Genomic DNA, 14,108 nt, shown 5'->3' on the forward strand with positions numbered 1-14,108 from the left:
AATGACCGCAAGGTGATAACTATCTCCCGCACATGCAAGGCTGAACCTGACGACACTGACATTGCGGCACCCGCTAAAACTTATCTCCGGCTCTCGCCAAACATGCCTCTTCCAGCGCAGCGCGACAAGTGCTGCAGCGCGGCGCATTTTTCTGAGACGCATGTTTTTCTGGGGCAGAGACATCTTCTTGCAATGCCTGGAATTGTACGCATCCCGCATGCTGGTCAAGAGGTCGCCATGGCTTCTGCACAGGCAAAGCCCGATCTCTACCTGATATCGAACGAGGATGGAATCTACGAGCAGGATGTCCTCCGCAATCCAGGAAGCGTACGACCATGGCTAACCTACATCGACTTCAAGATGCGCAATGGCACGATTCACGAACAGGCCTTCGTCCAAGAGAGAGCATGCATACAATTACCGCGGTCATACAAGCTATGGAAGATGTACTTGGACTTCCGAGTCAAGCATCTCAAGAAGAAAAATCCTGTCAAGTACAAGGCCGAGTTCAACAAGGTGAACGCTCTGTTCGAAAGAGCTTTGATCCTCCTGAACAAGATGCCGGTCATCTGGGAGATGTACCTTACGTTCCTGCTGCGACAACCATATGTCACAAAGACTCGAAGGACGTTTGACCGGGCGTTGCGCGCTCTACCAGTTACACAGCATAATAGGATCTGGAGACTCTACAAATCCTTTGCGAATTCTGCGGGAGGCGAGGCCGCTGTGAGGATATGGGCACGATACGTGCAGATACACCCGGAAGACATGGAGGACTACATCGATCTGCTGGTCGAGGCCGGACACTACCTCGAAGCTGTGAAGCGATACATGCAGATTTTGGACAACCCGAAATTCCGCTCGAAACACATCAAAAGCGAGTTTCAGCTTTGGAGCGAGATGGTTGAGCTGATGGTCACCAAAGCCCGCGACCTTGGAGACAGTTCGGTATCCGGCTTCGATCCCGACACCATCATTCGAAGCGGAATAGAACGGTTTGCCGACCAACGTGGAAAGCTGTGGGCGGGACTGGCAACCTACTGGATAACCCGAGGCGACTTTGAGAAGGCCAGAGATGTATTCGAGGAAGGCATCATGACAGTAATGACTGTGCGCGACTTCACAATGATCTTCGATGCTTACGTCGAGTTTGAAGAATCAATCCTCCAAAGTCTGATGGATGCGGCATCTGGCCGTGCTGCAAAAGGCGTTGTCGACGCCAACAAAGACATTGATCTGGATATGAGAATGATGCGCTTCGAGCATCTGATGGACAGGCGACCCTTCTTGGTCAACGATGTTCTGTTACGGCAGAATCCCAATAATGTCATCGAGTGGGAGAAACGGGTTGCACTCTGGAGTGACAACAAGGAGGAAGTCGTGCAGACATACACAGACGCCATTGCAGCGATTTCACCGAAGAGAGCCATCGGCAAGTTCCACGAACTGTGGCTGAACTACGCCAAATTCTACGAAGAGGCAGCCGACCTCGACACAGCACGGATCATTCTCGACAAGGCGGTCAAAGTTCCATACAAATCTGTAGCCGAACTGGCAGACACCTGGGTGGGCTGGGCGGAGATGGAGTTACGAAACGAGAACTTCGACGGAGCGATGAAAGTCATGGCGACAGCCACGAAAGCCCCCAAACGCAGTACGATCGACTACTTTGACGAAACGCTGTCACCGCAACAACGAGTACACAAGTCCTGGAAAGTATGGTCATTCTACGTCGACCTCGTCGAGTCTGTTGGGTCAATGGACGAGACTCGCGCCGTTTACGACCGCATCTTCGAGTTACGTATCGCCACACCCCAGACAGTCGTCAACTATGCAAACCTGCTCGAAGAAAACGGATATTTTGAGGAATCATTCAAAGTGTACGAACGTGGTCTCGACGTCTTCACGTATCCCGTCGCATTCGAGCTATGGAATCTGTATCTTACGAAAGCGGTACAACGCAAAATCAGCATCGAGCGACTGCGCGATCTGTTCGAGCAGGCGGTGGAAAACTGCCCGGCTCAATTCGCCAAGGCTATCTATCTCATGTACGGCAACCTGGAAGAAGAGCGCGGTCTCGCAAGGTCAGCCATGCGCGTGTACGAGCGCTCCACACGCGCCGTGGCCGACGACGACCGTCTAGGCATGTTCGACTTCTACATCACCAAGTCCGCGACGAATTTTGGCTTGACCTCCACACGGCCTATATACGAACGTGCGATTGCTGCACTACCTGACAAAGAAGCCAAAACTATGTGTCTCAAGTTCGCCGAGATGGAGCGCCGACTAGGTGAGATCGACCGCGCCCGCGCCATCTACGGGCACGGTAGTCAATTTGCGGACCCGAGAGTCGAGAAGGACTTCTGGGATACCTGGGAGAAATTCGAGGTCGCGCACGGTAATGAGGATACATTCAAGGAGATGTTGCGGATTCGACGGAGTGTGGCGGCGCAGTTCAATACGGATGTGCAGTTCATCGCGAGCCAGGCTGTTAAACGGGCGGCGGGTGCGATGGAAGTTAATGGCGATGAGGATGTGGCTGGTGGTGATGCTATGGCTGCGTTGGAACGCCAGGCTCGTGCGCCAGTGGGCTTTGTCGCAGCGAGTTCGGGGCCTGAAGGCGGGAATAGGCCGAAACCTGTGGACGTGGAAAAGGCTGGACAGCCACAGCAGGTCGCGGCAAATCCGGATGCGATTGAGGTGGATATCGATGATGACTGAATGTTCTATGTGTTGAGAGTTAGTTGATCATAGAGAGGCTGATGAATCAAATACCCAGTCGAAGCGATCTCGGCTTTGAAATGAAGATATCACGACTCACATGTGTCTTCCCTCCGCGAACTTAAGCATTTATCGGAGTCATCATTCAGGCATTGCTCATAGCTGGCGCAATAGTTCTATAACATGTCTTCGCATAGTCTATACACCTACACCGTCATGCCGTATCGACATACTAACATGCAGCACAGGCTTGATTTTGTCTATCACACCCGTCTAAACCAGCCCTTTCCCCAGGCCATAACCGCTATACACGATGACCTGTCAAACTCATTTCGGGTAATCCTTCAGATGCACACTCTTGATCTTCACAAACTGTTCGAACCCAAATCGGCTTAACGTCACTCCCTTCCCACTATCCTTCCACCCCGTCCATGCAAGGTCAGGACTCGGATAATCCGCACGATTAACAAACACGGTCCCTGCCTCGACCAACCTCGTCAATTCCTCTCCCCTCTCAACATCCTTCGTCCAAATGCTAGCAGTCAACCCGAACTGCGAATCATTCATCAACTCCACAGCCTCGTCATCACCAGAAACCTTCTGCACAGGAATTACCGGTCCAAACGTCTCCTCACGCATGACCTCCATACTGTGATTCACGCCCGTCAGAAGCACCGGCGCCACAAAATTACCTTCTTTCGGCGGTGCAGCGAACGTGCTGTTTTCAGGAGTCTCGTCCTTCGCCCCCTTGCTCTTCGCATCCTCAATCTGCGCGAGGATCGCATCTTTCGCACGCACCGAGACCACAGGCCCGACATGCGTAGTCTTATCCATAGGATCACCCAATTTGTAATTCGCCAGCACCTTTTGCACCTCCTTTATGAAAGCGTCGTAAACCTCCTCATGCACATACACCCTCTCGAGCGCGCAGCATGACTGTCCAGAATTGAAGATAGCGCCGTCGACAATCTCCTCAGCCGCCCACGCCACGTCCACATCTGATCGCACATACGCGGGGTCCTTGCCGCCTAGTTCCAGACCAACGCTGACAGACACACGGCTCGCTGCGATCTGTTGAATCGCTATGCCAGCGGCCACGGAGCCCGTGAAACAAATGTGATTGACGTCAGGCGAGAGGATGAGTGGGCGGAGGTCCAAGGGTGTCCCGCAGTGTAGGTACTGTATCACATTCCCCGGTAGACCCGCCGCCTTGAAGATGTCGACGATATGCTCGACTATCGTCGGTGTTTGGGGAGAGGGTTTGAGGATGACGGTGTTTCCCGCCAGCAGCGCGGGGATCAGACTGTTCACGAGGATGAGGTAAGGGTAATTCCAGGCAGATATCACGAGGATCACGCCCACGGGCTCTCTGCGCAAGTATCGTTTGAAACCCTGCTCTGGTTCACCTGGGATATCTTTGCCCAGCACTTTCGGGGCGATGCGGTTCATGTACTCTGCGCGCTTGACTGCCGTGGTAATTTCCTTGGCTGTGTATGCGATGGGCCGGCCCATTTGTTCGGTGAGTTCGAGGGCGAGTTCATCTTGTCTTTCGAGCAGGATGTCGAGGGCTTTGGTTATGATCTTTTGTCGGGATTCGAGGGTTGGGTGGGATTTGTTGAACGATTTGAATGCCTTTTGGGCGGTCGCTCCGAGGCGCAGGATCTCGTCGGGCGGTAGGCCATGACGGGTGAGGATGGGTTTGTTGGTGGTTGGGGAGATGGTGGTGATGATTTCGGCGACCATTGTGCTTGTCTGGCTGGTCTTGTTGAAGTGTGTGTAGATATGAAGAGAAGTATAAGTAAAGGTGATGTCCGTCCGAAACTCGAGACTCGAGAATTAAATTGTCCCGCAGTCGGAGAACGGGAACCGATTGTCCGCTGAGAGAGTCGGAGCCTCAACCTTGTTCAATCCCCTCTCCTCATTCATGGCCTTGCGTCACCCTGCATTTCGTATCTTACGAATGATCACTAAAGGAGGCATCACATTGATACCTAGGTATCTTATCAAATACCATGACACTGTGTGTATTTGCCAATGTAGGAGTCGGGTCCGCTAGCGACAGCATGCCCATGGCATGTTCCAAAGCCATCGACTTGCTAGCCTTCGTGGACGTGGGCTGCAGATCTGCTTCGGCCAATTCGACCGCCTCCTCATAATTTCACTTCGGCGCACCAAAATTCTATCGCATGAATTCTTGCATCGTTATGGACATTAAAAAGGAATATCAAGCTCCGAAACCACCATGTGGAATGGCATTTTGCACCTCAATGATGGTGACCCAACCAAGCCTACTTGGCAATCAAGCAACTTTAGCCAGCGACGACAGCTCTTCCACACCCTTTCCCTCCTCGAAAGTGTTCGTGTGCCGTCCAAAGATCCAATCTTCAATCCTGACTGGCGGGTACTTGCACTTGCCGTCCGCATCTTCACATCCGGGTAGACAGTCTACCACAAAGTCTGGGTTGCCCGAGAAGAAGAATGGAATGCTGTATCTTTCTCTGCCAGTCTTGTTGATGACCCGGTGCAAGTTCGAGATGTAGGTGTCGTTGGAATATCTCATCATGACGTTGCCCAGGTTGACCACGTACGCTCCAGGGGTGGGCTTTACATCAATCCAGGACATTGTCGGCTTGTCGAAGACTTGCAATCCACCGACGTCGTCCTGGAGCAGTAATGTCACTGAGCCAAAGTCTGTGTGCGCGCCGATCCCTTTTGCGAGGTTAGCCTGTGAAACCAATGGTCGAAGAGTTTACAACTTACCTCGTTCCTCCTCACTTGCGTCAGCAGCTTGAGGTGGGTAGTGCAGCAGTCTGAGCACCGCGCCTGAGTCGTGGCAGAATTTCTCGAAATATTCTTCGCCCAGATTCAGAGTCATGGCGATAATACTGAGGACATTGGTGGCCAATTTTGTCATCAGTTGGTGGTATTGCATCATGGTCTTTTCGAATATCTCTGGATCAGAGACTTCGGATGGATATATGTTCGTTCCGCAATGGATCCTTCCCTGTTGTACGAATGGGTGATCCTTATGTAGGTTGGGACCGAAGAAGAAACCCTCCTTCAGCTCCCCGACAGCCTTTTTCTCAAAATTCTGGGATCGAAAGCGTTCGTAACCTAGTTTATTTGGATGGCATGCTGTCGAAGCAGGAACGTCAGCCACTGTCGACACCGTATAACGTCATCCCAACAACCGATGTGTGCTCACCTTTATCGTATTTCTCCTTTTGTTCCATCGGAAGTGCAAAGAAATCTTTGGATTGCTCAAAAATGGCTTGTTGGAGGTCCTCTGGTACGCCATGGTTGACAATCTGGAAGAAGCCCTTCGCTAAGCAGGCATCTCGTACTTGCTTTACGAGGACAGCTTTGGCAGCAGCATCCTTGCCGTAAAATGCTGCATCCACGATCAGCATGATGCTAGTCAAGTTCTTTCGGGGGAGACATACGTGAAAAATCAATGACCGGCGGAGCTCCTGGAACCTCGTCTGGGATAAGGCTGAGCAGACGACGAGGCTGATCAATGACTTGAGTGGTGGTCTGAGTGGCTTCCATGTTGTTCGATGTTCAAATTATATTTCTTGATGCGAATGCGTGTGGAGTTTGCGAGTCTTGAAGTAGCTGAGAGAACCGGCATTGCTAGGATGCCAACATGCTGATATATATCCTGATGGTCGGTGGTATAGTTCCACGAGTCCATCGTGAACGTACGTATTCCAATGGAACGGTAGCAACAACTTCAGGAAAGCTCAGACTCGTATGGTTCTAACGAGCCCCATCGTGTGGTATTCGGTCAGTATCAATTAGACCCCACAAGAGGTCAAAGGTATCCATGATTGCTGAGTGACATGGATTGGGACGATGGGGAGGACCAACAGCTGTTCGCAATGCTGATGCGACGTTGAATATTCAATCTTCAATCGAGTTCAAAGTTCTAGACCGAATGCGCGGCAGTATGGGTAGAGCCTCGCGGATTGTGCACGGATCAATAGACTGGGGGCTGTGCTTGATGCTACCGAATTTTATACTTTCGCATAGATACGCCCGGATCAAGTATGGGATCGAACAGATTCCCCAATTCCGCAAAATGGGATAGTTTTCACAATTGTGACTTTGTCAAGACGATGACGCTGCTGTTCTTTTGAGATAGGCTGACCCTTCTAGATCAGGAATTGTAGAGGTTGCAAGGGAACCCGATCAATAACAAATGGTTACCTCAATCACGGAATGTGGACGTTTTGATCTCGGATGGATTGTCATGTTGTAACATTTTACACAGGATTTGCTATCTTCTACAGCTTGCCTTGTGTTACTTCGAGCTCTCCAACTGCCTCTTCTTACTGCACTGCAAAGCATGGCTTCCTCAAGCGCGATGACCAATGTCCACACGCACATATTAGACGCGCTGTCGTGGTACTGCCGGTAATGGGCCAGTGGCAGAGTCTGACACCAGGTCTTTTGCCGAAACTGATACTGATCTCCTCAGCTTGCTTCCCATGTTGGTATAGGCAGAGTGCCACAGGTGGGCGTTGTAGAGGGTATCCCAGTAAGGCGTCCGTGCGGGAGGACGATTGGGAGCGCTGCGAAGGGCTAGGCCTCTCTAAACTCTTGTTCAGAGAATAGCTCACCCACTTCAATGGCCATGACCATCGTCTTGTGGCTCTGGTGGATCCAGCTTGATCAGAGTATCAATCCTCATAATGGCGATACAGGCTTCCACTGCACTTTTGAGCTGCTTGACCTTGCTCATGCTTGGTTCCAGTACGCCCATCTTGACAACATCAGTCACTTTGCCTTTCATTAAATCCAGGCCGTAGTTCTTGTATTGTCGCTTCTTAGCAAGGTCTTTTTCCTTGTCATTGGCATCCCCTTCCTGCACTCTTTGGCTCAATGCATGCCGTACACGTAGCTGGGCGACCAGTTCAGATGCATCTTTAGCGGCATTGACGCAGAGTGTCTTTGGAACTGTGAGAAGAGATTGAGAAAATTCACCGATGGCAAGCTGTTCGCGCGAGGAAACAGTCATGGCAAATTCTTCGAGGTAAATCGACAGGGCCGTCTCCACCGCACCACCTCCGGGAACAATGCTTCCAGACTCGAGAGTTCGCTTGACGGCAGATAACGAGTCGTGAACAGAGCGCTCCATCTCGTCAAGTTGATAGTCATTTGAACCACGCAGGATGATGGATGCCGATGAGAAAGCCTTCGTACCCTTGACGAGAATACACTCGTCGTCCGATATCCTCTCCTGTACCACTTCTTCTGCGTGACCCAGAAATTCTTTCTCGAACTTCTCATCGCCATTCAAATCGGATAGTGAGCCGACAAGAGTGGCGCCGGTTGCCTTGGCTATCCGTCTGAGATCTTCTTTCTTACATCTCCGAATACCCATACAGCCACGTTCCACAAATGCTTTGAGCACCAGATCATCGATACCCTTGGTGGTCATGACGACGTTCGCTCCTGCCTTGAGGATCATGTCCACCCGGTCCAGTACGATCCCTGCTTCTCGTTCACGGATCTTCTCTAGTTGTGACGGATCTTCGACTGTGATCTGCACACCAAGCTTCATTCGTTCCTTCTGGAGATTGATGTCGAGGCATGCAATTTTTGCGTCTGTGATTCTTGTTTTCATGGCTTGTGAGGCGACCGTGCAGTTCAGAGCATATCCCTTGACGAGTATTGATTCCGTTGCGCTCTTTCCATGTGCTTTAAGGATGTTGACCGCCTTGACGGGATATTTTGTTTCATTTTTCTGCGGATTGACCGACTTGACGGACTGCATGGCGTCAACCACCATGTTGGCGAAGAAATCTGCATCTGCACCGATAATCTTGCTTGACATCGATGTTTTGGCAATGTTTATCAGACTTTCTCTTCCCAGTGTTTCCACCTTCGTACTGATATTCTCTTGCATGTACTTGACAGCCTCTCGTAGGGCGAGACGATATCCGGTGATAATGACGGTCGGGTGTATTCTGTTCTTCATCAATTCATTGGCTCTTCGTAGGAGTTCTGCTGCAATGAGCACGACAGATGTGGTTCCGTCTCCGACTTCTTTGTCCTGTTGGTGTGCCAGATCGACCAATATCTTTCCCGCAGGATGTTCGATGTCCAGCAAACTCAGGATCGTCGCTCCATCGTTCGTGACTGTGACATCTCCAATATCGTCCACCATCATCTTGTCCAGACCTGAAGGCCCAAAGGAGGATTTGACCACATTGGCAATGGCTTGCGTTGCGAGAACATTTTGATCTCGAATATCTTGTCCGCTGATCTTTTGACCTCCGAGGAAGAGCGTTCCTCCGCTACGAGGACCCTCGAAAATGCCGGCCATCAAGTGTGACTGCGCGAGATGTCGTCTTAAGTCCTGGGAACAATGAAGATCGTGTTTCAGAGGGGCCGCATCAAATGCGTGCCTGTTGTTCCTGCGGGCGCCAAGGTTTCAACTTTGGGGATTTTATTTGCGACTCACGCCGTTTGGGAGGGCGATCCTGCCGCCTTAGTTCTCTTGCAGCTAAAACCGATTAACACTTTAGCGAATATCAGATGAAGCTTAAATCGACCTATTCACTCCACAGTCCCAGACTATACCCAGAAAGGAATACAATCGAGTGTCTTGGCGTTTCTTAACCTCTACTCGTTGCGAGGCTGAGGCATCATGTCGTAGATCTTCCAAGAATCCAGCCTTCTGATCCATTTCTACTTGTCATGTTCGACAACAACATGAGAGCCAATACTCGCGAGGATGGGAGGACCAGACAAAGCCAATATGCCTCCTGGCTCTTCGACCAGGATGATGTTTATTGTGTCGTCTAATGTCGAAAAGGTCGATCCAGTTGTCAGGAAGCAGATCAGAAGCCATGTGATGCGCGGGAAAAGGCAGAAGAAATACCAACCTGAAGATGACAAACGAGCAACGAGCCTAGCGAAGACCGGCAACCGTGTTCCGAAAACGCCAGCCAATCTCGAACAAGTGATGAGGACGTACGCGCCATTGGTGCCCCGGACCATCCTATTTGATTTATCCTTCGCCGCCGATGAGATCGACGCTTTGATGGCTCTGAGGATGGTAGATGGTTCGTTGAGTTGTACAACATGTCAATGTTTACCTGACTAATTGTTTATGAATTCAGTCTCCATGATCGCTACAAGGGTTATGTTTCCTCTCATGAGGGCAATTGGTTCCCAGGCGGACGGCCAAGAGTCCTGTCCTGTCTCAGGTCGGCCTATCATCTCACATGGACCCGTTGACGCTGCTGCCCTACACATAGCGGCATTTGCCGTCTACGGGTTCATTGACCGCATTCTACGCCGTCAGGATGAGTTCACCAACCCAGCAGCAATGCTACACTTTCAGAAAGGCCTCAAACTTCTCCGAGAAAGGCTATTGAGGACAGACGATGAAATGCAGCTTTCGGACTCTACGATCGGCGCTGTTGCAAAATTGGCTAGTCACGCTCATTTCGAGGGAGATTCTCAAGCCTCCAAGCAGCATATGGAAGGCCTTCGCAAGATGGTCGACTTGCGAGGCGGTCTAGATGTCTTCAATGGGAATAAACTTCTCGTGGAGATGCTGAGGTGAGTGGCTATCGCTGGTTTTCACATGGCATGCTGACCCTTCCCAGATGTGACCTGGGTATCGCTTTACACAATGGTTCAAAACCCGTGTTCTTCCGTCAGCCTTCAGAGCCAGTACCCGGGTACCCGGAGACGCTGCTGCGAGCTTGCAACGACGAAAAATGCCCCCAAGACAATGTCGATTTGCTTCGCGACATGGACCACGATTTGGCGACGGCCTGGCGAATCATGCGAAGGTTTTGCCTTCTAGTCAATCTAGGCACCCAGATTCAACGATTGATCCATCCAGAAATTATCGTTGAGACGATGACTGCAGTGACATATCGCCTGCTTTACATGAATTTTATCACTGGGTCCGTCGATGAAGTAATTCGGCTTGGACTGTTGGCTTTTTGTCATCATATTTTCTTGCAGTGGCAGGATATCAGATTACCCTATTACCGCTTTCCTACGGGCTATCGGAATCGCATTCTGGGCGTCAAACCTAGCCAGCGTCTTTCTCCTCAGGTAGTGCTTTGGTTGTTGATGACTGGGGCTATTTCGTTGTATGATACATCAGAGGAATCATGGCTGAGAGAATCCCTGCGGGACTATGCCGACCGGTGTCAGGTGAAGTCATGGAAGGACATGCAGGAAACATTGAAGTGTTGCATGTGGGTTGTGCTGTTGGACGACCAGCCCGGGAGGCAGATCTACAATCTGTTATACCACGATAAGGACAAAATTTAAAGTACGTGGTTTCTGAGACCGTGACTGTTTGTCTTTCGAATTCGAAGTCCGAAGACTTATTGGTGATTTCGGTTCCTTTACGGCATTTACCGGAACATGCGGAGAAGTGATTCAACCTCTTCGACCATCACTCGAAACTACGAAGTATCTGCCTAGGGGTCATTGAAGACCGCGCACTTCACCGCAAGGGACCGTTCTGACGCGAGACCCTGAGTGAGCACGCCATCGATGTGTTAAGGGAACTTGATCCAGGAATTGACTCGCGCCCCCATCGAACTCCGAGAACAGGGGTTGTGATTGCAGAGGTCAATATCCCCCAACGCTTCAACACTGGATAAGTCTGTTCCGAATGCACGGCATTGGAGTACGGGATCAGCGTCGATCATTGTCGACTGGGCTCTGCACAAGTCACCACGTTTTTAAGGACCTATCATATTGCCCTCCTCCAACCCTCATGGCGTGCTGCGAGGACCGTATAACGCAATCGTGCTTCCCCACCACGTGAGCACGCGATTTTCATTTCATACAGGTATCTCAGCGAATGAAAAGCACCCATGATGGACATTCAGAGAAGACGCCTTTCGTGTTAACACTCAAAAGGCAGGTGGCACGGAGGTACTCCGTAAGTCAGCGCTATGATCGAGAATTTCAGATGCACCGAGTTACGTCGATGACATGATACAATCGTGGTATAAGTACTTCAAGGATGTATCAGGTAGGAGTATGCCGTCCTGTCCCACCCTCCCATCACCAAAGTTTTTTCCTATCCCAAGATGGCTGTGCAACTTCTCACCCAGGCCGACGGCTATGGCATCATCATTGGTCTTTCCGTGCTGTTCTGCCTTATTATCATCGCTGCAGTCCGCATACAGAAGAGGTACCTTTCGGAGGATAGCGACCATTCAGAGATGTTTATGGTCGCCAACCGTTCCGTTGGGACCGGATTGACTGCCTCGGCCGTCTTCTCTAGCTGGTGAGTTCTAATGGCGGAGTATGACATGATATGTATTAACCAATATCGAGGATGTGGATCAATGAAAGTGTCTTTTCAGCTGCCTACACCTACAAATGGGGTGTTGCTCTTCCCATCTGGTGGGCAAGCGGGCTGTCCTTCCAGATTGCTCTGATGGCAGTGCTCGGTATCGTGGCGAAGCTGCGAGTACCCTACGCACACACCTCGCTTGAGATCATCAAAATGAGATATGGCAAATACGCTCACTGGCTCTTCATCTTACTGAACCTGGTCAACAATGTCTTCGGCTGCGGCAGCATGATCCTCGCAGGTGCTCAATTGGTGACTGGAATGACTGGCATGCACGTTATCGCTGCATGTATCCTGATTCCTGCAGGAGGTAATGCGCTCGTCGCTCAATGCCGCATGCAAACGCTGACCATATCTGAAGTTGTCATCTATACGGCCGTTGGCGGACTCAAGGCCACATTCTTGACCGACTTCCTTCATACCACCATCGCTCTGATCCTTCTGATCTACTTCTCTCTTGCGGTTTTGACGAATGAGCACATTGGCGGACCCTCGGGTTTGTACGAGAAAGTTAAAGCCACGAACGATTATATTCCAGGCAACTATAAAGGCTCGCTGTTGACCATGAAATCCAAGAGCTCACTCCTTTTCGGCCTCGTGCTGAAATTCGGCAACCTTGCACTTGTGCTCATGGACACGGCCTTCTGGCAAAAATCGTTCGCCTCCGAGGTGCATTCGACTGTTCCAGCTTACGACCTTGTCTCTGTCGTCATCCTCGCCATACCTTGGTGCACCGGCACTATCATCGGTCTAAGTGCCCGCGCAATCGAAAAGACTCCTGTCTGGTTCGACTATCCCAATACCCTCACGCTCACTCAGGTGAATTCCGGCCTCGTTATGCCATACGTGCTCAGGTCACTGCTTGGCACAGGTGCCACCGCTGGTCTGCTTGTTCTCATATTCATGGCCATCACGAGTACCGTCAGCTCATCCATGATAGCGGTCAGCAGTATCATCTCGCTAGACTTCTTCCGCACCTACATCGACCCTCGTGCGTCCGACCGCAAGACTCTGAAGGTGAGCCACTGGGGTGTCGTGTTTCATGGCTGCTTCATGGCTGGCTTCGCCATCATGCTGGAGTACGCTGGCGCGACTAACAACTGGTCCACTTACTTTCGACCCATCATTGCCTGTCCTGGCATCTTACCCATGATCCTGACGCTCCTTTGGTCTAGACAGACGAAGTTGGCGGCCATATTGGGTCCCATCCTTGGGCTTTTGTCCGGAGTGGCGACTTGGCTTTCCCTATCATGGAAGTGGTCCGGCGTAATCAACATTACATCGACTCAGGATCAATTGCCAGGCCTTTACGGCGCTATCGTGTCTTTCTTCAGTCCAGCACTATATTCCGTCATCATCTCGTTGGTCTGGCCGAGTCGTTTCGACTGGCGCGAGTTCCTCAGAATTGACCTTATCGAAGACAGCAGCCAGCCAAACAGCTCTCTGCAATCCAAACTACCCAGCAGCGAAGCCGTGAATGAGTCACTCAAGACGGAAGACGGCTCCGAGAAAGGAACCTATCTGACAGGCGCGGAGAAGGGTGGCCCACTTACTGGTCCACCACACCATCCAGTGAATACCCAAATCCCTATTGATGAAGTTGTCCACCCTTTCGACAACGAGACACTCCGACATATCAAGAAGTGGTTCAAGATAGCCAGCATCTACTTTGTCATCAATGTCCTGGTCACTATCGTCCTTTGGCCTTTGCCCCTATACCGAGACTGGATCTTTACAAAGAGCTTCTTTGGCGGCTGGGTCACCATGGCTATCATCTGGCATTTCGGCGCGATCTTCGCTGTTATCGTATATCCGTTTTGGGACGGGCGACATGAGATTGCTCGAGCAGTCCGTGGAATGGTGAGAGAGTGGAAAGGAAGGAAATGAGACGAGACAACATTGCATCAGTTGTACCAATTTAGATAACCACCATGCTTGGTAGATAGGTAGACTGGTAGAACAATACCTAGACCTTTTGTTAGTATGAAGCTTCGTACGCGGCTCATAAGTGAGACCCTGCGATCAATAGTGGCTTCCTCCG

General features: G+C 50.9%; 6 protein-coding genes across 6 annotated transcripts; 3 read left to right on the forward strand and 3 right to left on the reverse strand.

The window, feature by feature from the left end:
- The first annotated feature begins 172 nt into the window (after window positions 1-172).
- Window positions 173-2,820, forward strand: EDD37DRAFT_627666 (pre-mRNA-splicing factor syf1). Its single transcript, XM_062816384.1, has one exon. It carries the CDS (start codon window positions 193-195, stop codon window positions 2,719-2,721), a length of 2,529 nt encoding a protein of 842 aa, XP_062670547.1. The 5' UTR covers window positions 173-192; the 3' UTR covers window positions 2,722-2,820.
- EDD37DRAFT_627667 (aldehyde dehydrogenase) lies at window positions 2,739-4,588 on the reverse strand. The gene has a single exon (XM_062816385.1). It carries the CDS (start codon window positions 4,462-4,464, stop codon window positions 3,049-3,051), a length of 1,416 nt encoding a protein of 471 aa, XP_062670548.1. The 5' UTR covers window positions 4,465-4,588; the 3' UTR covers window positions 2,739-3,048.
- Window positions 4,589-4,669: 81 nt separating this feature from the next.
- Window positions 4,670-6,754, reverse strand: EDD37DRAFT_627669 (uncharacterized protein). Its single transcript, XM_062816386.1, has 4 exons — window positions 6,165-6,754; window positions 5,927-6,112; window positions 5,482-5,856; window positions 4,670-5,430 (listed from the first exon to the last, which is right to left on the reverse strand). The coding sequence occupies exons 1-4, from the start codon at window positions 6,268-6,270 to the stop codon at window positions 5,021-5,023; spliced, it is 1,077 nt and encodes a 358-aa protein (XP_062670549.1). The 5' UTR covers window positions 6,271-6,754; the 3' UTR covers window positions 4,670-5,020.
- Window positions 6,755-6,951: 197 nt separating this feature from the next.
- EDD37DRAFT_627670 (T-complex protein 1 subunit alpha) lies at window positions 6,952-9,227 on the reverse strand. The gene has a single exon (XM_062816387.1). The coding sequence runs from the start codon at window positions 9,050-9,052 to the stop codon at window positions 7,349-7,351; it is 1,704 nt and encodes a 567-aa protein (XP_062670550.1). The 5' UTR covers window positions 9,053-9,227; the 3' UTR covers window positions 6,952-7,348.
- A 171-nt stretch (window positions 9,228-9,398) lies between these two features.
- Window positions 9,399-11,200, forward strand: EDD37DRAFT_354372 (uncharacterized protein). The gene is made up of 3 exons (XM_062811807.1): window positions 9,399-9,794; window positions 9,852-10,296; window positions 10,344-11,200. The coding sequence occupies exons 1-3, from the start codon at window positions 9,464-9,466 to the stop codon at window positions 11,023-11,025; spliced, it is 1,458 nt and encodes a 485-aa protein (XP_062670551.1). The 5' UTR covers window positions 9,399-9,463; the 3' UTR covers window positions 11,026-11,200.
- A 464-nt stretch (window positions 11,201-11,664) lies between these two features.
- On the forward strand, window positions 11,665-13,963 carry EDD37DRAFT_354374 (SSS family solute:Na+ symporter). The gene is made up of 3 exons (XM_062811808.1): window positions 11,665-11,998; window positions 12,049-12,377; window positions 12,429-13,963. Exons 1-3 carry the CDS (start codon window positions 11,799-11,801, stop codon window positions 13,952-13,954), a joined length of 2,055 nt encoding a protein of 684 aa, XP_062670552.1. The 5' UTR covers window positions 11,665-11,798; the 3' UTR covers window positions 13,955-13,963.
- Window positions 13,964-14,108: the final 145 nt, after the last annotated feature.

This window comes from Exophiala viscosa (genome assembly GCF_022695815.1).
Source record: "Exophiala viscosa unplaced genomic scaffold EDD37scaffold_4, whole genome shotgun sequence".
NCBI lineage: Eukaryota > Fungi > Ascomycota > Eurotiomycetes > Chaetothyriales > Herpotrichiellaceae > Exophiala > Exophiala viscosa.

What these genes read in the sequence shown, in the direction of transcription:
- EDD37DRAFT_627666 (XM_062816384.1), top strand. Translation starts at nt 193, where the DNA reads ATGCCTGGAATTGTACGCATCCCGCATGCTGGTCAAGAGGTCGCCATG.
- EDD37DRAFT_627667 (XM_062816385.1), bottom strand. Translation starts at nt 4,464, where the DNA reads ATGGTCGCCGAAATCATCACCACCATCTCCCCAACCACCAACAAACCC.
- EDD37DRAFT_627669 (XM_062816386.1), bottom strand. Translation starts at nt 6,270, where the DNA reads ATGGAAGCCACTCAGACCACCACTCAAGTCATTGATCAGCCTCGTCGT. An exon ending in AAAGGAGAAATACGATAAAG is followed by an intron (nt 5,857 to 5,926) that starts GTGAGCACACAT and finishes CTGCTTCGACAG; the next exon opens with CATGCCATCCAAATAAACTA. An exon ending in CGCAAGTGAGGAGGAACGAG is followed by an intron (nt 5,431 to 5,481) that starts GTAAGTTGTAAA and finishes ACCTCGCAAAAG; the next exon opens with GGATCGGCGCGCACACAGAC.
- EDD37DRAFT_627670 (XM_062816387.1), bottom strand. Translation starts at nt 9,052, where the DNA reads ATGGCCGGCATTTTCGAGGGTCCTCGTAGCGGAGGAACGCTCTTCCTC.
- EDD37DRAFT_354372 (XM_062811807.1), top strand. Translation starts at nt 9,464, where the DNA reads ATGGGAGGACCAGACAAAGCCAATATGCCTCCTGGCTCTTCGACCAGG. An exon ending in GGCTCTGAGGATGGTAGATG is followed by an intron (nt 9,795 to 9,851) that starts GTTCGTTGAGTT and finishes TTATGAATTCAG; the next exon opens with TCTCCATGATCGCTACAAGG. An exon ending in CTTCTCGTGGAGATGCTGAG is followed by an intron (nt 10,297 to 10,343) that starts GTGAGTGGCTAT and finishes GACCCTTCCCAG; the next exon opens with ATGTGACCTGGGTATCGCTT.
- EDD37DRAFT_354374 (XM_062811808.1), top strand. Translation starts at nt 11,799, where the DNA reads ATGGCTGTGCAACTTCTCACCCAGGCCGACGGCTATGGCATCATCATT. An exon ending in TCGGCCGTCTTCTCTAGCTG is followed by an intron (nt 11,999 to 12,048) that starts GTGAGTTCTAAT and finishes ACCAATATCGAG; the next exon opens with GATGTGGATCAATGAAAGTG. An exon ending in TATCCTGATTCCTGCAGGAG is followed by an intron (nt 12,378 to 12,428) that starts GTAATGCGCTCG and finishes CCATATCTGAAG; the next exon opens with TTGTCATCTATACGGCCGTT.